The 22,349-nt window shown below is 44.9% G+C and overlaps 1 protein-coding gene across 1 annotated transcript in view; it reads right to left on the bottom strand.

Annotated features, from left to right (window-relative positions):
- Positions 1-620: 620 nt before the first annotated feature.
- LOC107298737 overlaps positions 621-22,349 on the bottom strand; it is a 73,490-nt gene continuing 51,761 nt past the window's right edge. Inside the window, 2 exon segments of the mRNA XM_029286603.1 lie at positions 621-1,612; positions 12,011-13,053. Coding sequence (XP_029142436.1) covers positions 783-1,612; positions 12,011-13,053 — 1,873 coding nt within the window. The 3' untranslated portion in view covers positions 621-782.

Here is a 22,349-nt window from a genome sequence, read left to right as displayed (position 1 = left end):
TCCAGGTCGGCCGCTTGGCTGCTGCAACATGCCATCACCGTCCTGGTCAGTCCTTCCGATGTTGCAGCCCCGTCCACGCAGTAGATGCCTTTCCTCGGCCCCTGCGGCCTCCCGGCCTTGTCGGTTGTGCGGGCCGGCCGAATGACCACGGGCCGACGGCTCGACTGGTCCTCGCTCGCGGCAGCCTTTGCTGGCTCCTACCCCGACGTCCGCGGTCTTCCCTGGCCCTCCGCGGCTTCCACTCGCCGACTTCCGGATTCCAGGCTGGTTCGTGGCAAACGGCAGGTCTCTGCATGCTCCCCGCCTCGCCCTCGCGCTGGGCGACGCCGACTGAGGCCTCTGCGACCCGAGCGAGGTAGGCGGCAGCACGGAGAAACGAGGGGAGGGGGGTGGGTCGTACCTGCTGGCTGGAGCGATGCTGGAGGAGAGCTGGGTGGCTGCGGTGGCGTTCTGCTGTTGGGCGGCTATGGCGGTGTTCGGCTGCTGCGGGCTTTGCGACTCCCCCCCCCAGCGAATGGCAAGCCCCGTGGAGCTTGACAGATATGGCTTCTCTCCTGTGTGGATCCTCTTGTGGGAATTAAGACGATCAGTAGGACTAAAGCTCTTTCCACGGTCCATGCATTTATAAGGTCTTTTTCCGTTGTGATTCCTATGATGGATTGTAAGAGAGTAATTATAAGAGAAGGTCTTTCCACATTCCAGGCATTGGAAGGGCTTCTAGCCAGTGTGGATCCTCTTATGGGAATTGAGCTTACTGCTACAAGTAAAGGTGTTTCCACATTCTATGCATTGTTATGGCTTCTCTCCAGTGTGTGGACCCTCTTATGGGAATTGAGGCTAGTGCTACTAATAAAGTTCTTTCCACATTCCATGCATTGATATGGGTTCTCTCCAGTGTGGATCCTTTTATGGTACTTGAAACTACTCCAACCAGTAAAAGTCTTTCCACATTCCAGGCACTGATATGGCTTCTCTCCAGTGTGGATTCTCTTATGGTAATTGAGACTACTCCAACCAGTAAAAGTCTTTCCACATTCCATGCATTGATATGGCTTCTCTCCAGTGTGGATCCTGTTATGGGAATTAAGATTCCTGCTACGAGTAAAGGTCTTTCCACATTCCAGGCACTGATATGGCTTCTCTCCAGTGTGAATTCTCTTATGGTAATTGAGACGACTGCTACAAGTAAAGGTCTTTCCACATTCCAGGCACTGATATGGCTTCTCTCCAGTGTGGATTCTCTTATGGGAATTGAGACGCCTGCTACAAGTAAAGGTCTTTCCACACTCCATACATTGATATGGCTTCTCTCCAGTGTGGATCCTGTTATGGGAATTAAGATTACTGCTACGAGTAAAGGTCTTTCCACACTCCATGCATTTATAAGGTCTTTCTCCTTTGTGATTTCTTTCATGACTTCTAAGAGAGTGATTATTACAGAAAGTCTTTCCACACTCCTTGCAGGTATATGTTTTCTCTTCTAAATGTGTCTTTTTATGGGAAATAAGATGATCAGATTTATTAAAGCTCTTTCCACACTCCATGCATTTATATAATTCTTCTCCCATATCAATGCTTGTATGGTAATGAAGCCAACTGGACCTCGGAAAGCCTTTTTTCATTCCACTTTGTGATTTCTTTGTTTCATCACTCTTTGGCTGTATCTGATCTGGAAACTTCCCTTTTCCCTCTTTTGAATGGATCATTTGGCATTCTTCCTTGCAATTCTTATTTTCTTGCCCTTTAAAGCCTTGGAAAAGAAAAATGAAAATTGTAGCAAGAATAGGGGGAAAATCAAACCTTTTCTTCCTGATCTAATCTTTGACGTGGGACTATTCCATGGTGCCACGTACTCCCTAAGTGCATTGGACATTGTATCATGCTAGGTTAGCAACATATCCACCCGGTCCCGAATTTCAATGAAAGTCTCATCTCCACTTGTCTTCAGGGAAGAATCTTTGAAAGCCAAGGGGAATTCCTGGATGGCAATAGCTCCCCACCCTCAACTTAGGCTAATATTAAACTCTGTACACAAGTGGGCACATCTCTAGGAAGGGAACATCCCTCTCAGGGCTAAATCCAGTCCTGCTTATAGCAGCTCACACCCATCGGGGAGCCAGTGACCAGGGTCAGGAGTGGATACTGAACCCCTGGTAGGCAGGACCTTTGCTCAAGAGAGGCCACACCATCCCTGCATGGAGCCTCTCCCACGCATTCTGGCTGATATCTTCTATGGCATGGAAATGAACATTTTGTATTTTATGACTAGAAACTATTTCTTTTTTTTTTTTAAAAAAAGAACACATTTCCTTTATGTAAAAAGGAAGGCAAGCCAGTTTTTCAATTTTTCTTCCAATAAATTTCCTTCTTCCATAAAGTCAGTTTGGTCAAACTGTTAAGGCACCAGGCTAGAAACTGGGTGACTGGGAGTACTAGTTCTGCCTTAGGCATGAATGCTGGCTGGGTGACTTTGGGCCAGTCTCCCTCAGCTCAACCCAGGTCACAAGGTTCTTCTTGTGGGGAAAACAGCAGGAGGCAGAGTATCAATAGATGATGCTTTTATCAGAAATATCATCTAAGCCCCCACCCCCACCCCATAACTTCTCTATGTTTCCGAGCACAGACAGGGATTCTTACCCAGAGAAGCCAGATTCCTGGAATTCTCCAGCATGACTTCTCCGTGGAGAGCTTTTTGGGCAGGGACCAGCTGGGACCACTCCTCCTTGGAGAAATACACAGCCACTTCCTCAAAAGACACAACATCCTGAAGAAGAAAAGAAATTTCCCTATTAACAGATAATCCCAAGAATAATTTGAGGTTTTTCTTCCATTAATTCTAGGAAAGAGATCTAGTGAACAAAATGGGCATCCTCTGCAGAATTCAAAGTGAGATCTCACCATTTTTGGCTGATGACATAACTGAAGCAGATTGGATCTAGTTGGAGATATTTGGAATGCCTCTCAGCGTAGCCAACTAAAATAGTTTTCTTGGTCAATTGGTAGTTGGGTCTTAAATCCACTAATTATCAGTGGATCCAATTCTTCCTAGGGTGGGCAATGCAAAATACTGACAAAACACACCTATTTTTGCCAATGGCTTACTTTATCAACTGAGGAACCAACATACGCCAAATCCACACCTTCATGAAGGTGTTAAAAGAGATTGTAATAGTACTAGATATATATATCTATGGAGATTCTCAATCACCAGATCACACTTGTCCCAAAGATGCTTTTTAAAAGGCAAAATAAGGATTTTTTTTGTAATGGTATGTGAGAATGACCCTGGGAGACAGAAGGAACAGCCCCAATGCTCACAACTGTCTGGTCAGGAGGAGAAAGCATCTCACAAAGGATCCCCTCAGAAGAGAGAGGATAGGCTAAGCTGGGCGTGAATGTTCAATGACTGGATGTCAAATTTATATTGCTTAGAAACAGCAATTTTATACATTGAACTCTAGAACAAAATGAAATCCATCCAAGATTCATGGACCTTTTCCGACATTTCTCCTCCTTACCTGAAGTAGAGGTTCAGCCAATCCTTCAGCTCCACCACAAAGAGGAGGTGAGTCTACAAATTCCACGGACAGCTTTCCACTCTCTGTGAGACAGAGAAAAATGGTGGAAGCAGATTTGTTAAAGAGAGAGATTGTAATGATGTGCAGCTAAAGAATCAGCTAAATGTTGAAATCTCACATCGCACAGAAAGACCTTCTGTTACCTGGCGTGATGTCCTGACTTTGACCTTTCTGGAAGTTCTCCCCGAACAGCAGCTCTTGAGAGGGTTTGGATGAATCTTTCCCCCCCTTGGGATACTCAGTCGTGGCTTCCAAGGATTTCTGGACATGATGTGATAGGAGAAACAAAGGAAGAGCACAGAGATAGAAATGAATTACCATACTGCACCTTCAAACTACTACAATGTCCATTGTTGAAACCCGAAACAGAATGGAAGAATTGCCCCAAATATATCCTCTGGAAGAATAGAACAACTCGCTTTAAGAGTTCATAATTCCAGAAAACTCTGACCTGTTAAGACTATATTCTCACACCTGGAACTCTTCTTGCATCTTTTCCACATCCACGTTCAGCAAGAAGCCTTCGGCCAGGGCCACCGCCTGGGAACTGGTCTCTGCTCCACACTCCCGCACCCATTTCTCCATCTCTGGGGGAAGGAAAGCCAGGAACTGCTCCAGGAGCACCAGGTCCAGCATCTGGGCCTTCGTGTGTATTTCTGGCTGCAGCCACTGACAGCAAAGGTGGTGAAGCTGACTGCAAATATCTCGGGGACCCCTCCCCTCTTGGAACTGCACTTTTCTGAAGTGACAGCATTGGACCTCTGAACTCTTGGCTTCCTCTTCTTGGTTCTTCTGCCCAGGACTTGCCCCATTCATCTCACAGCTCCAAGACTGAGCAGCTGCAGGGCTTTTTCCAGCTGGGCGTTGTCCCTCCATCTTCTCTCTGGTCTCTAATCCAGCTCCAAAACAGACTGATGGATCTGCACAGGTCTTCCTAATCAGAAGAGGTCTGTCAAAATTTCCTAAGTCCATTTAGCCCTCTTCCCACAAAAGATACTGAAGACTCAAGAGCAATCAGGAAAGATTTCCGACTTATATATCTGAAATGGAAAACAAAAGAAAATTCCAGAAATACAGGTTGACCAACTTAACAACTGAGCACACACAAAAACTGAAAGAAGAAATTCTTATCAACCCACCAATATCTGGGAAGATAGGGAAAATCTTTGTAGGTAGTGACGTATCTCTGTGTGGAAAAAAAATCTGTAGTAACCTTCTGGATCAATTTCTTTCAAGGACTAAACAATCTGGATACATAAATTTAAAATATGTTTTTGATTTTTTATTCCTACTCATTTATTCAAATAATTTTGATGGCTGCTTGCAGGGTGAAAAGCAACCTCTGTACAATCCAGATCATAAATGTCTCAGGTCACAAATAGCCATTGAGATGAATGGCTTTCTAAATCGATTTAATAGGTAAATCAATCAATATTTGAACTTCCAGTGTAACTTTAGCCAGCAGAATCTCATTAACCTCCTGGCCCAAACTGCTATGGCTACCTGAGAAATCACAATCAACAAACCACCATTCAATGCAAACAGAATAATACCCGAATCAATAAACCAGCTTAACATGATGTTTTCATTCACGCATCTCCTGGAAACAGGTTCCCCACTTTTAGCCTAATCCTGAATGGCTCCGACCTTTCTGGCGATCCTGATTTTCTTCCTGGAGGCAACGCAGCGCGTCCGGAGCTTTGATTTCTTCCCTGCCTGGCCCGTGCATGCACAGGGGCGGCAGGGGAACATGGGACCCTGGGCTCCCCCCTTCCCACGCCTCCGAACCTGATGAAGTTTTGGTTGTCTCCATGCACGGTCCAGCCCGTGAAAGAAACGTCCCCCCACTTACTGAGCACGAGAGCAGAATCTCACCCGTAGGAAGGGCGGAAGCACCATCAGCCTCTTCTGGAAAATGCACCGAGCATGTCTCTCGACCTGCTGGAACAGCGCATGCTCAGTTCTCTCCTGAAGCGGAGGCTGGTGATGGCTTTGTAACGGCAGCCCAGGCAGCCCCCTGGTGGATCCTGCATGCAACGCTAGATCGACGCTGCAAGGGAGTAGGGGAGAACATCATGTTCCATGTGGGCCTAGGATGATGGGCATTGGAGTAGAAGGAAAGGGTCCCTCTAACATTCCCTGTCTTCAGCAGGCAACATTTTCTAGACTTTCCTTTTTTAACGTCTAAGAACAATCTGCCATCTTGTGAATATTGACAAAATCTCTGTGGCGGCCCAAAAGAAACAGGAGCCTCTCTTTGAAGCCCCGGTTGTCTGGTGTGGTTGTTGGCAAACTCAGTCCTGAAGTGAGGGAAGATAAAGGGCTGGCAGAGTCACAAAAAGGAAGTGAAGGGGTAGGAAAATTAAGACTTTTATTCATTTTTTTATTTGGTGAGTTCAATTATTACAGCTGCTTTCTCAAATTCTTGCCTCTGGGCGGCCAACTGTGGTTCAAAACAGCAAGTGGCAGCAGCAAAAATGAGAATAATCCTGAAGAAACGGCATCAAAAGTAAACAAGTTCCAAAATGGAGAGAAAGCTGAAATCATGGAAGTTTTAGAAATTTTACCTCAAAACAAGGATCCATGATGGAGAAATGAATGGTGTCTCATAGGTGACAGGAGAAAAGGTGGAATTACAAAATGCAGGAAGGCAAACCTTGAGGAGTACATATAAAGTTCAAATGCCATGAGGGGAAAAAGAAAAAAGTATTCGGTATTCAATAGGGAATACACCTCAGGAAATATGAGCAGGAATTTTGAAGACAATGTAAGGCAACAGCACTAAAGAAAATACCAATTTTCTTCTAGCTGAAAGAGCTGAAAACGCCCATGGTTTGAAGAGATTAGTCTGGATTTGGAGGTGACAGTGCAAGAACAAAGAGCTTTATCTAAATTAATGAAATAAAGAAATGGGATAATAGAGTTAAGAAGCAATTTAAAAAGAATGCAATTAGCATCTCTGTCTTGCCAATAGCTTGGTCCTTTTCAGCAAATTTTTCTCAGGGATGTAAAAGGTAGAACAGCCAGAAAAAAGGCTCGGTCCAGACACTTGGCCCAATACCAGAATAGAAATCCTGAGGCAACAGCAAGAGGTATCAGATAACCACTAATAAAGTTGGGGGGGTTTCACCTAAAAAAAATGGTTGAAGAATAATGTGATAATTGTGTTTGATATTTTGGAATATTTGAAAGAATATAATGGAAAACAATCAGGAATATTTCTACATGCAGAGAAGGCCTTTGACTATTGGAACTTAGCAAGATCCTGATTCTCTTCCTGGAGACAATGCAGTGCGTCCGGAGCTTTGATTTCTTCCCTGCCTGGCCCGTGCATGCACAGAGCAGGGGCCGCAGGAGAACATGGGACCCTGAACTCCCCCATTTCCACGATTCCGAACCTGATGAAGTTTTACATGTCTCCATGCACGGTCCAGCCCACTTACCGAACTCCGGAGTCAGGTTTTGATCTCCATCTGTGCAAGGCTCCCTTGCAGCCGCTTGGACTACTGGGAAGGCTCAGCCTAAGGCTCGCAGCGAGGGGGGAGGATGAGGGAGACCAGAATTGGACTCTGTAGGAAGGGCAGATATACTTTCAGCCTTTTCTGCAAAATGCTATGCGCTTCTCTCAACCTGGTGAAATCTTTCATACTCAGTTCCCTTCTGAAGCGGGGGCGCGTGAGTGCTAGCCTGCCTTTCAAACAGCTACCCCAGGAGCCCACAGGTGGATGCTGTGCACAATGTTAGATGGACGCTGTAAGGGCGTAGGGGAGATCAACATGTTCCATGTGGGCCTGGGATGATGAGATGGAGAGTCCCTCTAACATTATCTTTCTCCAGCAAGGAGCAATTTCTAGACTTTCCTTTTTTTTTAGTGTCCAAGAACGATCTTGTGAATATTGAGAAAATCTCTGTGGAAGCTCAAAAGAAACAGGAGCCTCTCTTTGAAACCCAGGTTGTGTGATGTGGTTGTTGGCAAACTCAGCTCTGAAGTCAGGGAAGATAAAGGGGCTGGCAGAGTCACAAAACAGGGAGTGTAGGGTGAGGAATTTAGTGAGTTGAATCATTACAGCTGCCTTTTCAAATTCATGCCTCTGGGCAGCTAACAGTGGTTGAAAACAGCAAGTGGCAGCAGCAAAAATGAGAATTATCTCGCCTGAAAAAAGAGGCATCAAAGAAAACGAGTTCCAAAATGGAGAGAAAACTCAAACTCATGGAAGATTTAGAAATTTTACCTCAAAAGAAGGGGCCAAGGTGGAGAAATGAATGGGAGAATAGTGTCTCATAGGGCAGGGCTTTTCAACCAGTGGTACGCGTACCATCAGTGGTAGTTTGCCACCTGGCAGGTGGTACGTGACCGTCCTAGAGAAATGGTAGCGGAGGGGGAGAGGAATGAGCTGAAGCAGCAGCAGTGCTGCACAAGCCTGAGGGAGAGACAGACGGAGCTGCAGGGCTGTCGGTGATCAGCAGAAGCCTCAGGACCAGTGCTGGGCTCCAGCTCTTCAGCGCTTCCAGGAGCTGGAGGTGGCCTCAAGAGAAAAGGAGGAGGAGGGGGGAAAGAGAGCGTATAAAATGAGGTTTTGGCGGGAAAGGACCAGCGAGCGAGTGCCCCATCCTGCCCCTGGGCACATGAAGAGGTAGCGAGCGCCCAGTATCACTGCTGACCGTCCCTGCAGATCACTGAGAAAGGAAAAAGGTAGGAGAAGCGCCTCCATTTCCCCCTGGAAGCCAGTACTCGCACACTCGCCACCTTCTCCGTGCACCCCCAGGGGTCTGGGCAGAGACGGCAGGGGAGGCCCTCACTAGCTACAGGGCTGCCCTGTGCATTCTGGCTTTGATGGCCCCCGCCAGGAGATCAGCACCACGCCTGCTCGCTGACCTCGCCTCGCAGCCACCAGGCTTCCCTTTCACCGGGAATGCCCCTCCCTACATGTGATAGCGACGGCTGGCAGAAGCATGGCCACCGGCAGTGCTAGCAATCTCTCCCACTCCCGTCATCTTTTCCTGAGCATGGAGGAAGGAAAGAGAAGCAGGGGAGGACGGAAGAGAGGAAGGAAGGAGGAAGCTGGGAAAGGGACTGCTTTCTGAGCGCTTTTCAGGTTCGTTTTTTTAAACTGTCAGAGCCTCAGGGCAGGAGGCTTCCCATTTTGACCCCTACCCCATCACCTCTGCCTGAAGGGACCCGCACATGTGTTTGTGTGTGTGTGTGTGTTTGCACGCAGGGGGGTCTCACCTCCTGCAGCCCACTCTGCGATATCGGAAAGGAAAAGAACGGGAGGAGCAAGAGAAGCTGTGATGGGAGATGGGAGCGGGAGCCGAGGGGGGCAGGGCACTATGCAATCGGCAGCATGTTGAGAAAAAGAAACAAGTACTCCAAAAAACCAGCTTTCATTAGTTTGCAGCCTGCCATTGCAGAAGGACTCAGTTGAGGGCATGGAGCTGCAAGCGGTGAGAGATGCAAACATACCCTGCCCGCACGCACACATACATACATATACACACACAAATGTAAACTATAGGAAGGCTAGGACGATTAAATATTTTCTTCTGAAATTTAGCAAAAGAATCAATATATTTTGGGTGTTTTGTTGGCAAATATGAAGATTCCAAACTAAGACTTTAGCAAAGACATGTTTCCAAGTGGATTCCTACTGATCCTAATACATCAGGATTGAATCACAATGAATCTATGACAGAACCCTGATCTAATCTTGGTGTGTTTTTGACCTGGGTTAATTCCATGGTGCCATGAACTCCCAAAGTGCATTGGACACCCCACCAGCTCCCCAACGTCAGTGAAAGAATCTTCATCTCCAATCTCTGCATTCTTTGATAGCCAAAAGGACTTTCTGGATGGCAATAGCTCCTCACCCCCAACTTGTAATGACACCAAATGATGCCCAAGTGGGCATATTTGTAAGAAAGGAACATTCCTCTCAGGTCACATCCAGGTCTGGTTTATACATGCCATGAAGTCCTTCATCCATTTCGATCATGGTATTCTGTCCCAGCCTACGTGAGTCCTTGTTATGCTCACAAGGAGAAACCCCTCTTCCAACAAGCAGGCTGGAACCACAGGAAAAAAACAATTCCCTTTTATTATTCACAGACCTGAGTCAATGTCCAAGGCAAAATAACACAATTCACAGAAACTCGATCCTCAACACGAAGGGTTGCCTTTGGCAACCACCACCTCCCACACCTTCCCTTTTATTATTCAGCCAAGGCCTGGCTTCCTAATGCCTTCTCCTTTGCATTTGGAGCCACCCCGTTGCATTCCTCTGAACTACTCTCTTTTCTTGCCGGCGTTTTCGTGCATCCTGGATATCTCACAGATGTGATTCATCACTGTCCAACTCAGACTCCCAGCACAGCTGTGTCTCAGCCTGAGCGCGAGTAGAGGGGCCAGGCTTGTCACTGTAAGTCTTGGAGCTCCTCACAGCCTTCCACTAACTCTGATGTCACTCCAGGCCCCTCCTCCTCCTCTGATTCCTCAGACTCAGCTGCCAGGTCCACTGGCTGGTGAGGAATCACAACACATGGTTAACAGCACTCTTATTATACACCAAGCTGGTCTTCCATAATATCAGGGCTTGATAATAGCTCAGTTCGTCGAGCAACCAGTGACCAGGCTCAGGAGTGAATGCCAAACCCTGGAAGTCTATGGAGATTTTCAGTCATCCAGATAATGGCTGTCCCAAAGGGGCTTTTTCAGGAAGTAATTGGACTTTCTTGTTTTTCTTTGAAGACATTTCGCTTCTCATCCAAGAAGCTTCTTCAGCTCTGACTGAATGGTGTGGAATGGAAGTATTTATATTCCTTGCAAACAGCTGGTCATTTGAATTCTTTTAGAGAGTCATTGAGGTCACTTGGAGGTTTATCTGTGTCCTACAGATCTGTGTGTGAAACCTTCTTGGCTGCAGCTGAATAAACGCGTTAAAAGCTTATCAAGGCACAACAGCTGGATTCTGTTGTTATTCATATACCGAGCCACACCTCAAACGGGCAAATGTTTTTGGCCACTGTGGCAGGACAGGTGCTCATTTCTGGGAAGCCCAGGAAGAGAAGGACACCAAGCTCGTTCTGAGATTTCCTGGAGGTGATTTCCTTCTTGATTCTCCCCAAGTCCTAAATTTTAGACAAAGTATTCTTGCCTCTAGTAAGCATGCCCAGTTTTTCTTAATAGCCCCAAGTCTGCCTCCCCCAAGCAGAAACCAGCTCTGTACAAATGCAGATGTAAACCATCAGGAAAGTTGGAGCTAGATTAAGAAGACAAAGACCTAAAATCTGCATACCCCACCTGAGACAGGACATGGTAGGATTAACTCACAAAGGCCAAAGGGCACACCCAAACTCAGGTCAGAATACATGACATAGGAAATAGCCTCAAAACAGGAACAGGAAATAACTCCAAACAAAAGGCTCCAGAGGGTATAAAAAACCTATTCCCTACATGTGCAAAGCCCTTTTTTTTCACTTCTCTTGCTGCCAGAACCATTTTCCTGTCTGGCTCTCCTCTCCAATAAAGTACAACCTTCTTCCCAAAGCAGTTGCCATGTTTATTCCCAGCTTGGATGAACCATGATGAAGATCTTTCCTCCAACAATACATTGCAAACAGAATGAATGAGGAAAACTCTCATGGAGAATAAAATGGTTTACAATTGATAATTAATGTCTCTAAGTCCACATCACAGAATTTCTTTAGTGTGGTTACATTTTTACACCATCAGATGTTGATATAGAAGTAGAGACGCCATTCCTTTCTTTTACACTGGATGTTTCTGCAATTCTGTCCGCCCTCTGTATCTGAAATCCTGGGAAATGCATGCTGCTATCATCAATTGACTCATTTAGCCAGGTTTCAGTGAAGCAGAGGGCGACTGAGTTGTAAAAATTAGAATTGCATATGTTTAAAAGAAGTATTTCATCCATCTTATTAGCAAAAGAGTGAAGGAATAGGTTTTTGTTCCATTTTTCCTTAGTCTATTCAAAATCTCTGCAGGCTTACCCCTTCTTCGCAGCTGTCTCCTCCTCTTGTTTTTGTTTTTCCATTGTTTAGAGATAGCTGCCATTTCCTTGATGACAATCTCTTCTGGGGGGGTATAGTCACAGAAAGCTCCCCATTAAAAAAACATTGCTTGATGCTTAACAGTTAGTCTCTTGAAACACAAAGTGAATCACAGAGAATAATAAAAAAGCAAAAAACTATCACGGAACATTTTACCGAGGCTGCAGTAAGAGGCCCATTCTTGAGGGGGAAGGATAGAGGTCATACCATTCCTGTATGCAACCCTCCCCTCAGATTCCTCTTAATATCTTCTATGGCATGGAAATGAGTATTTTGTATTTTATCAGGAGAAAGCATTGTGAAAGAAATCCATTTTCTATACAAAAAAGGAAACCTGTGCAGTTTTTTAATTTTTCTTTCAAAGCTCTTCTCACACTTCCTTTATTGATATGGTTTCTCCCGTGTATGGATCCTTCTATGCCAAGAAAGAGTGGAACTCCAGGCAAAGCTCTTCCCACACTCCATGCATTGATATGGCTTCTCCCCTGTGTGGCTTCTCTTGTGGGAGACAAAATCACAATTCCACCTAAAACCCTTTCCACATTCCACACATTTATATGGCATATCTCCTACGTGGACGGCCTTGTGGGAATTAAGACTACTGCTACAAGAAAAGCTCTTTCCACATTCCATGCATTGATATGGCTTCTCTCCAGTGTGGACTCTCATATGGGAATTGAGGTTAGTGCTACAAGTAAAGGTCTTTCCACATTCCATGCATGGATATGGCTTCTCTCCAGTGTGGATCCTCTTATGGGTATTGAGAGTACCACTACAAGTAAAGGTCTTTCCACATTCCATGCATTGATATGGCTTCTCTCCAGTGTGGATTCTCTTATGGTAATTGAGACTACTGCTACAAGTAAAAGTCTTTCCACATTCCAGGCACTGATATGGCTTCTCTCCTGTGTGGACCGTCTTGTGGGAATTAAGATTACCGTTATAAGTAAAGGTCTTTCCACATTCTAGGCATTGATATGGCTTCTCTCCTGTGTGGATCCTCTTGTGGGAATTAAGATTACTGCTACGAGTAAAGGTCTTTCCACACTCCATGCATTTATAAGGTCTTTTTCCTTTGTGATTCCTATGATGTATTGTAAGAAAGTAATTGCAAGAGAAGGACTTTCCACATTCCAGGCATTGATATGGCTTCTCTCTAGTGTGGATCCTCTTATGGGAATTGAGACGACTGCTACAAGTAAAGCTCTTTCCACATTCCATGCATTGATATGGCTTCTCTCCTGTGTGGATCCTCTTATGGGAATTGAGACGACTGCTATAGATGAAGGTCTTTCCACATTCCAGGCACTGATATGGCTTCTCTCCTGTGTGGATCCTCTTGTGGGAATTAAGATTACTGCTACGAGTAAAGGTCTTTCCACACTCCATGCATTTATATGGTTCTTCTCTCATATCAATGCTTGTATGGTTATGAAGCCAACTGACCCTCGGAAAGCCTTTTTTCATTCCACTTTGTGATTTCTTTGTTTCATCACTCTTTGACTGTATCTGATCTGAAAACTTCCCTTTTCCCTCTTTTGAATGGATCATTTGGCATTCTTCCTTGCAATTCTTATTTTCTTGCCCATTAAAACCTTGAAAATGAAAAAAAATGAAAACTGTAGCAAGAATAGGGGAACAATCAAACCTTTTCTTCCTGATCTAAACTTTGACCTGGGACTATTCCATGGTGCCACTTACTCCCTAAGTGCACTGAATACTGTATTATGGGCGGGATATAAATTCAAATAATAAATAAATAATAAATAAATATCCACCCAGTCCCAAACTTCAATGAAAGTCTCATCCCCACTTGTCTGCAGAGCAGAATCTTTCAAAGCCAAGGGGAATTTCTGCTCCCCACCCTCAACTTAGGCTGTTAAACTCTGTACAGAAGTGGGCACATCTCTAGGAAGGGAACATCCCTCTCAGGGCTAAATCCAGTCCTGCTTATAGCAGCTCACACCCATCGGGGAGCCAGTGACCAGGGTCAGGAGTGGATACTGAACCCCTGGTGGGCAGGACCTTTGCTCAAGAGAGGCCACACCATCCCTGCATGCAGCCTGTCCCTCACATTCTGGCTAATATCTTCTATGGCATGGAAATGAATATTTTGTATTTTATCAGCAGAAAGCATTTTTTTTAAAAAACAAAAACATTTCCTTTATGTAAAAGGAGGGCAAGGCGGTTTTTCAATTTTTCTTCCAATAAATTTCCTTCTTCCATAAAGTCAGTTTGGTCAAACAGTTAAGGCACCAGGCTAGAAACTGGGTGCCCGGAAGTACTAGTTCTGCCTTAGGCATGAATGTTGGCTTGGTGAATTTGGGCCAGTCTCCCTCAGCTCAGCCCAGGTCACAAGGTTGTAGTTGTGGGGAAAACAACAAGAGGAAGGAATATTGGGCTTGTCCGATAGCTTTATTATTTACAAAAAATAAAGGCAGAGTATCAATAAATGATGTTTTTATCAGAAATATCATCTAAGCCCCCACCCCACCCCATCACTTCTCTATGTTTCCGAGTACAGACAGGGATTCTTACCCAGAGAAGCCAGATTCCTGGAATTCTCCAGCATGACTTCTCCGTGAAGAGCTTTTTGGGCAGGGTCCAGCTGAGACCACTCCTCCTTGGAGAAATACACGGCCACTTCCTCAAAAGACACAACATCCTGAAGAAGAAAAGAAATTTCCCTATTAACAGATAATCCCAAGAATAATTTGAGGTTTTTCTTCCATTAATTCTAGGAAAGAGATCTAGTTAACAAAATGGGCATCCTCTGCAGAATTCAAAGTGAGATCTCACCGCTTTTGGCTGAAAAAATAATTGAAGCAGATTGGATCTAGTTGGAGGTATTTGGAATGCCTTTCAGCGTAGCCAACTAAAATAGTTTACTTGGTCAATTGGTAGTTGGGTCTTAAATCCACTTAGTATCTATGGAGATTCTCAATCACCAGATCACAGTTGTCCCAAAGATGCTTTTCAAAAGGCAAAATAAGGATTTTTTTGTAATGGTATGTGAGAATGACCCTGGGAGAAAGAAGGAACAGCCCCAATGCTCCAACTGTCTGGTCAATGAAATCTGATGGCAAAGCAGGAGGAGAAAGCATCTCACAAAGGATCCCCTCAGAAGAGAGAGGGTAGGCTAAGCTGAGCATGAATGTTCAATGACCGGATATCAAATTTATATTGCTTAGAAACAGAAATTTTATACATTGAACTCTAGAACAAAATGAAATCCATCCATGATACAAGGACTTTTCCAATTTTTCTTCTCCTTACCTGAAGTAGAGGTTCAGCCAATCCTTCAGCTCCACCACAAAGAGGAGGTGAGTCTACAAGTTCCATGGACAGCTTTCTACTCTCTGTGAGAGAGAGAAAAATGGGGGAAGCAGATTTGTTAAAGTCAGAGATTGTAATGAGATGCAGCTAAAGAAATCAGCTAAATGTTGAAATCTCATATCACACAGAAAGACCTTCTGTTACCTGGCGTGATGTCCTGACTTTGACCTTTCTGGAAGTTCTCCCCGAACAGCAGCTCTTGAGAGGGTTTGGATGAATCTTTCCCCCCCTTGGGATACTCAGTCGCAGCTTTCAAGGATTTCTGGACATGATGTGATAGGAGAAACAAAGGAAGAGCACAGAGATAGAAATGAATTATCATACTGCAGCTTCAAACTACTACAATGTCCATTGTTGAAACCTGAAACAGAATGAAAGAATTGCCCCAAATATATCCTCTGGAACAACTCGCTTTAGGAGTTAATAATTCAAGAAAACTCTGACAGAAAGGAATTGACAAATTGAGAGTGATCCTCTTTAGACCTGTTAAGACTATATTCTCAGACCTGGAACTCTTCTTGCATCTTTTCCACATCCACGTTCAGCAAGAAGCCTTCGGCCAGGGCCACCGCCTGGGAACTGGTCTCCGCTCCACACTCGCGCACCCATTTCTCCATCTCTGGTGGAAGGAAAGCCAGGAACTGCTCCATGAGCACCAGGTCCAGCATTTGGGCCTTTGTGTGTATTTCTGGCTGCAGCCACTGACAGCAAAGGCGGTGAAGCTGACTGCAAATATCTCGGGGACCCCTCCCCTCCTGGAACTGCACTTTTCTGAAGTGACAGCATTGGACCTCTGAACTGTTGGCTTCCTCTTCTTGGTTCTTCTGCCCAGGAGTTGCTTCATTCATCTCACAGCTCCAAGACTGAGCAACTGCAGAGCTTTTTCCAGGTGGGCAGACTGATGGATCTGCACAGGTCTTCCTAATCAGAAGAGGTATGTCAAAATTTCCTAAGTCCATTTAGCCCTCTTCCCACACAAGATATTTAAGACTCAAGAGCAATCAGGAAAGATTTCCAACTTATATATCTGAAATGGAAAACAAAAGAAAATTCCAGAAATACAGGTTGACCAACTTAACAACTGAACACACACAAAAACTGAAAGAAGAAATTCTTATGAACCCACCAATATCTGGGAAGGGAGGTGAAATCTTTGTAGGTAGTGATGTATCTCTGTGTGGAAAAAAATCTGTAGTAACCTTCTGGATTAACTTCTTTCAAGGACTAAACAATTTGGATGCATAAATTTAAAATATGTTTTTGATTTCTTATTCCTACTTATTTATTCAAATAATTCTGATGGCTACTTGCAGCATGAAAAGTAACCTCTGTACAATCCAGATCATAAATGTCTCAGGTCACAAATAGCCATTGAGATGAGTGGCTTTCTAAATCGATTTAATAGGTATCAATATTTGAACTTCCCGTGTAACTTTAGCCAGCAGAACCTCATTAAACTCCTGGCCCAAACTGTAATGGCTACCTGAGAAATCACAATCAACAAACCACCATTCAATGCAAACAGAATAATACCCGAATCAATAAACCAGCTTAACATGATGTTTTCATTCACGCATCTCCTTGAAACAGGCTCCCCACTTTTAGCCTAATCCTGAATGGCTCCGACCTTTCTGGCGATCCTGATTTTCTTCCTGGAGGCAACGCAGCGCGTCCGGAGCTTTGATTTCTTCCCTGCCTGGCCCGTGCATGCACAGGGGGGCCGCAGGGGAACATGGGACCCCGGGCTCCCCCCTTCCCACGCCTCCGAACCTGATGAAGTTTTGGTTGTCTCCATGCACAGTCCAGCCCGTGAAAGAAACGTCTCCCCACTTACTGAACTCCGGAGTCAGATTTTTATCTCCGTCCGTGCAAAGCTCCCTTGCAGCCTTTGGGAATCATGGGAAGGCTTAGCCTAAGGCTCGCAGCGGGGAGGAGGCAGAGAGAGAGAGAGAGAGAGAGAGAGAGAGAGAGCAGAATCGCACCCGTAGGAAGGGCAGAAACACCATCAGCCTCTTCTGGAAAATGCACCGAGCATGTCTCTTGACCTGCTGGAAGAGCGCATGCTCAGTTCTCTCCTGAAGCGGGGGCAGGTGAGGGCTTTGTAACGACAGCCCAGGGAGCCCCCTGGTGGATCCTGCATGCAACGCTAGATAGACGCTGCAAGGGAATAGGGGAGATGATCATTTTCCATGCGGGCCTGGGATGATGGGCATTGGAGTAGAAGGAAAGGGTCCCTCTAACACAGTGGTTCTCAACCTTTTTAATGCCGCGACCCCAACCGGTCGTAAGTCAAGGACTAAACCGGTCGTAAGTCGAGGCCTTTCCCTGCCCGGGAGCGCCGCGCATGCGTGGTTCTGCCCCCTGCGCCGGCCGAGGCGTAGCTGGCAAGCGGCAGAGACGGAGCAGGCCGACCACCAGCTGGCCCAGCCCAAGGGAGGTAAGGCACCCGCCGAAAAAGGGGGAAAAATGGCAGACAAAAAAAATGGCGGACAGCCTTGCTTGGCGACCCCCATGAAATGGTTGATCGACCCCAAATGGGGTCCCGACCCACAGGTTGAGAACCACTGCTCTAACATTCCCTGTCTTCAGCAGGCAACATTTTCTAGACTTTCCTTTTTTAATGTCTAAGAACGATCTGCCATCTTGTGAATATTGACAAAATCTCTGTGGCGGCCCAAAAGAAACAGGAGCCGCTCTTTGAAGCCCCGGCTGTGTGATGTGGTTGTTGGCAAACTCAGTCCTGAAGTGAGGGAAGATAAACGGGCTGGCAGAGTCTCAAAATAGGAAGTGAAGGCTTAGGAAAATTAAGACTTTTATTCATTTTTTTATTTGGTGAGTTCAATTATTACAGCTGCCTTTTCAAATTCTTGTCTCTGGGCAGCCAACTGTGGTTCAAAACAGCAAGTGGCAGCAGCAAAAATGAGAATAATCCTGAAGAAACGGCATCAAAAGTAAAGTTCCAAAATGGAGAGAAAGCTCAAATCATGGAAGTTTTAGAAATTTTACCTCAAAACAAGGGTCCATGATGGAGAAATGAATGGTGTCTCATTGGTGACTGGAGAAAAGGTGGAATTACAAAATGCAGGAAGGCAAACCTTGAGGAGTACATATAAAGTTCAAATTCCATGAGGGGAAAAAGGAAAATGGCCTCATTTCGGTATTCAATAGGGAATACAGCTCAGGAAATATGAGCAGGAATTTTGAAGACAAAGTAAGGCAACTGCACTAAAGAAAATACCAATTTTCTTCTAGCCAAAAGAGCTGAAAACTCCTGTGGTTTGAAGAGATTAGTCTGGATTTGGAGGTGACAATGCAAGAACAACAAAGAGATTCATCTAAATTAATGAAATAAAGAAATGGGGAAATAGAGCTAAGAAGCAATTTAAAAGAATGCAAATAGCATCTCTCTCTTGCCAATAACCTGGTCCTTTTCAGCAAATTTTTCTCAGTCTTTAATACACTTGAATTTTAAAAAGTCTTATGAATAACCATACCGGTAATATTTAATTTTATTTAAATCCAAAATTAATTTTACTCAAATATAATTAGAATCCAATTAACTTTAAATAAATCCAATTTATTTAAATTGAATTTAGACATTGCCTTATTCTTATCGTATCATAGAAAGGCAAAATCACAATAGCATTTAAACTTATATCCCGCTTGATAGTGTTTTATTGTACTCTAAATGGTTTAAAGAGTCAGCCCATAATTTGGATCTTCATTTTACTGGCCTCAGAAGAATGGAAAGTTGAATCAACCTTGAGCCTGTGAGAATCAAACTGCTGGCAGTCAGCAGAAGTAGCCTGCAAAACTGCATTCTAACCACTGCTTCAAGATGCTTCAACATATTTGAACATGGATTTCACGGCTTCTCATTCTGGTTTCGTTTGTGAGAGGAATTCATCGTCCTGAAACTCTTTTCACCCAGGATACATTGATATATATGTGACTTTGTTCTATTGCTTGTGCTTGAATTATGTTGAATTCCAATATAGGTAGTCCTCGACTTACAACAGTACGTGTAGTGAGCATTCAAATTTACAACCGCACTGAACAAAGTGAATTATGACCATTTTTCAAGCTTACGACATCCCTATGGTGACGTGATATACATTTGGATGCTTGACAATTGACTTACATTTATGACGGATGCAGGGTCCCAGGGTCATGTGATCACCTTTTGCGACCTTCTATCAAGCAAAGTCAATGGGGAAGCCAGATTCACTTAACAACCATGTTACTAATTTAACAATTACAATGATTCACTTAATAAATGTGGTAAGAAAAGTCGTAAAATGGGGCAAACCTCACTTAACAAATGTCTTATTTAGCCACATAAATTCTGTGCTCAATTGTGATCATAAGTTGAGGACCACTTACACAGGTAAGTCATTGGTTAAGGAATGGAATCTGGATCAGAACTCCCATCACTAAGTGATGCGGTCGTAAAACGTGACATCGCATAAGCCAAGACCAATGTTGGGAAGGTGCCAGCGCTTTACTTGCTGTCCATTAATAAAGAAAAACAAGAGAGAAAAACGCAGAGAGGATTTAAAGACAGACCAGGGTTTGAAAGAGTAAAAATATTGTTGTATACTACTGTATGTAGTAGTAGTAGTAGTAGTAGTAGTAGTAGTAGTAGTAGTAGTAGTAGTAGTAGTAGTAATAATAATAATAATAATAATAATAATAATAATAATAATAATAATAATAATGATAAAAGTTGGAAGGGACCTTGGAGGTCATCGAGTCCAACCCCCTGCTCAGGTAGGAAACCCTACACCATTTCAGACAAATGGCTGTCCAGTCTCTTCTTTAAAAGTTTTAGTGTTGGAGCATTCACCACTTCTGGAGGCAGGTTGTTCCATTGGTTAATTGTTCTAACTGTCAGGAAGTTTCTCCTTAGTTCTAGGTTGCTTCTCTCCTTGATTAGTTTCCATCCGTTGCTTCTTGTCCTGCCTTCAGGCGCTTTGGAGAATAGCTTGACTCCCTCTTCTTTGTGGCAGCCCGAGATATTGGAACCCTGCTATGATGTCCCCCCTTGTCCTTCTCTTCGTTAAACTAGACATACCCAATTCCAGCATCCATTCCTCATATGTTTTAGCATCCAGTCCCCTAATCATCTTTGTTGCTCTTCTCTCTACTCTTTCTAGGGTCTCAGCCTCTTTTTTACATCATGGTGACCAAAACTGGATGCAGTATTCCAAGTGTGGCCTTACCAAGTGGTAGTTTGCCACCTGGCAGGTGGTACGTGACCGTCCTAGAGAGGTGGTACCGGAGGGGGAGAGGAATGAGCTGAAGCAGCAGCAGCACTGCACAAGCCTGAGAGACAGCTGGAGCTGCAGGGCTGTTGGGGCTCAGCAGAAGCCTCAGGATTAGTGCCAGGCTCCACTTGATCAGCATTTCCAGGAGCTGGAGGTGCCCTGAAGAGAAAAGGAGGAGGTGGGAAAGAGGAGATAATATAAAAGATGGTTTTGGCGGGAAAGTGCTAGCGAACGGGTGCCCCATCATGCCCCTGGGCACATGAAAAGATGGCGAGCGCCCAGTATCGCAGCTGACCGTCCCTGCTAATCCGTGAGAAAGGAAAAAGGTAGGAGAAGCACTTCTATTTCTCCCTGGAAGCCAGCACTTACACGCTCACCACCTTCTCCGTGCACCCCCAGGGGGCTGGACAGAGACGGCAGGGGAGGCCCCCGCTGGCTCCAGGGCTGCTCCGTGGATCTAAGGCTTAGTGCGCTCTGGCTTTGATGGCCCCCGCCAGTAGATCAGCGCCACGCCTGCTCGCTGACCTCGCCTCGCAGCCAGCAGGCTTCTCTTTCACCGGGACTGCCCCTGCCTGTATGAAATAGCAATGACCTGCAGAAGCATGGCCAACGGCAGTGCTGGCAATCTCTCCCACTCCCGCCATCCTTTCCTGAGCATGAAGGAAAGAGAAGCAGGGGAGGAAGGAAGAGAGGAAGGAAGGAGCAAGCTGGGGAAGGGACTGCCTTTTGAGCGCTACACGGGTTCATTTTTTTAAACTGTCAGAGTCTCCAGGCAGGAGGCTTCTCATTTTGACCACTCCTCCCCATCGCCTCTGCCTGAAGGGCCTCTGCATGGCTCTCAGCTTCTCTCTTACCCGTGTGTTTGTTTGTGTGTGTATGCACGCGTGGGGGGAGTCTCACCTCTTGCAGGCCACGCTGTGATATCGGGAAGGAAAAGAACGGGAGGGGTGAGAGAAGCTGTGATGGGAGCTTCTTGCAGCCTTCCACGGGGATGGGGGTGGGAGCCGAGGGGGGCAGGGCACGATGCAATCGGCGGCATGTTGAGAAAAAGAAACAAGTACTCCCAAAAAACCAGCTTTCATTAGTTTGCAGTCTGCCATCGCAGAAGGACTCTGTTGAGGGCACAGGGCTGCAAGGGGTGAGAGATGCACACACCCCCTGCATGCTCACCCGCTCGCACACATACACACACATATACAAAAAAATGTAAACCATAGCAAGGCTAGGGCAATGATTAAATGTTTTTTTCTGAAATTTAGCAAAAGAATCAATATATTTTGAGTGTTTTGTTGGCAAATATGAAGATTCCAAACTAAGATTTTAGCAAAGACAGGTTTCCAAGTGGATTCCTATTGATCCTAATATATCAGGATTGAATCACAATGAATCTATGACAGAACCCTGATCTAATCTTGGTGTGTAAGCCAGTTTTTGACCTGGGTTAATTCCATGATGAATTGGACACACCACCAGCTCAACTTCAGTGAGTCTTCATCTCCAATCTCTGCAGAGCAGTCTTTGATAGCTAAAAGGACTTTCTGGATGGCAATAGCTCCTCACCCCCAACTTGTAATGACACCAAATGATGCCCAAGTGGGCATATTTCTAAGAAAGGAACATTCCTCTCAGGTCACATCCAGGTCTCGTTTATACATGCCATGAGGTCCTTCATCTATTTCGATCGTGGTGTTCTGTCCCAGCCTACATGAGTCCTTGTTATGCTCACAAGGAGAAACCCCTCTTCCAACAAGCAGTCTGGAACCACAGGAAAAAACCAATTCCCTTTTATTATTCATAGTCCTGAGTCCAAGGCAAAAAAACACAGTTCACAGAAACTCAATCCTCAACACGAACGGTTGCTCCCACACCTTTATTTATTTATTTATTTATTTATTTATTTAATTAATTACATTTATATCCCGCCCTTCTCCTTGCGGACTCAGGGCGGCTAACAATTGGATAAAATACAAACATATAGTACACCTATTAAAATTGATTAAAAAGAAATATTTAAACTCATCTGATTAAAAGTAATTAAAACCCCTTTAAAATCCCTTAGGCCAGTCCCGCAAGCTGGAACAACCATGTCTTGAGGGCGCGG

The sequence above is a fragment of the Protobothrops mucrosquamatus genome, unplaced genomic scaffold (assembly GCF_001527695.2).
Source record: "Protobothrops mucrosquamatus isolate PMUCROS unplaced genomic scaffold, P.Mucros_1.0 scaffold4230, whole genome shotgun sequence".
NCBI classification, from domain to species: Eukaryota; Metazoa; Chordata; class Lepidosauria; order Squamata; family Viperidae; genus Protobothrops; species Protobothrops mucrosquamatus.
Note: the sequence above shows the minus strand (reverse complement) of the source record. Positions and strands in the feature narration are given on the sequence as shown.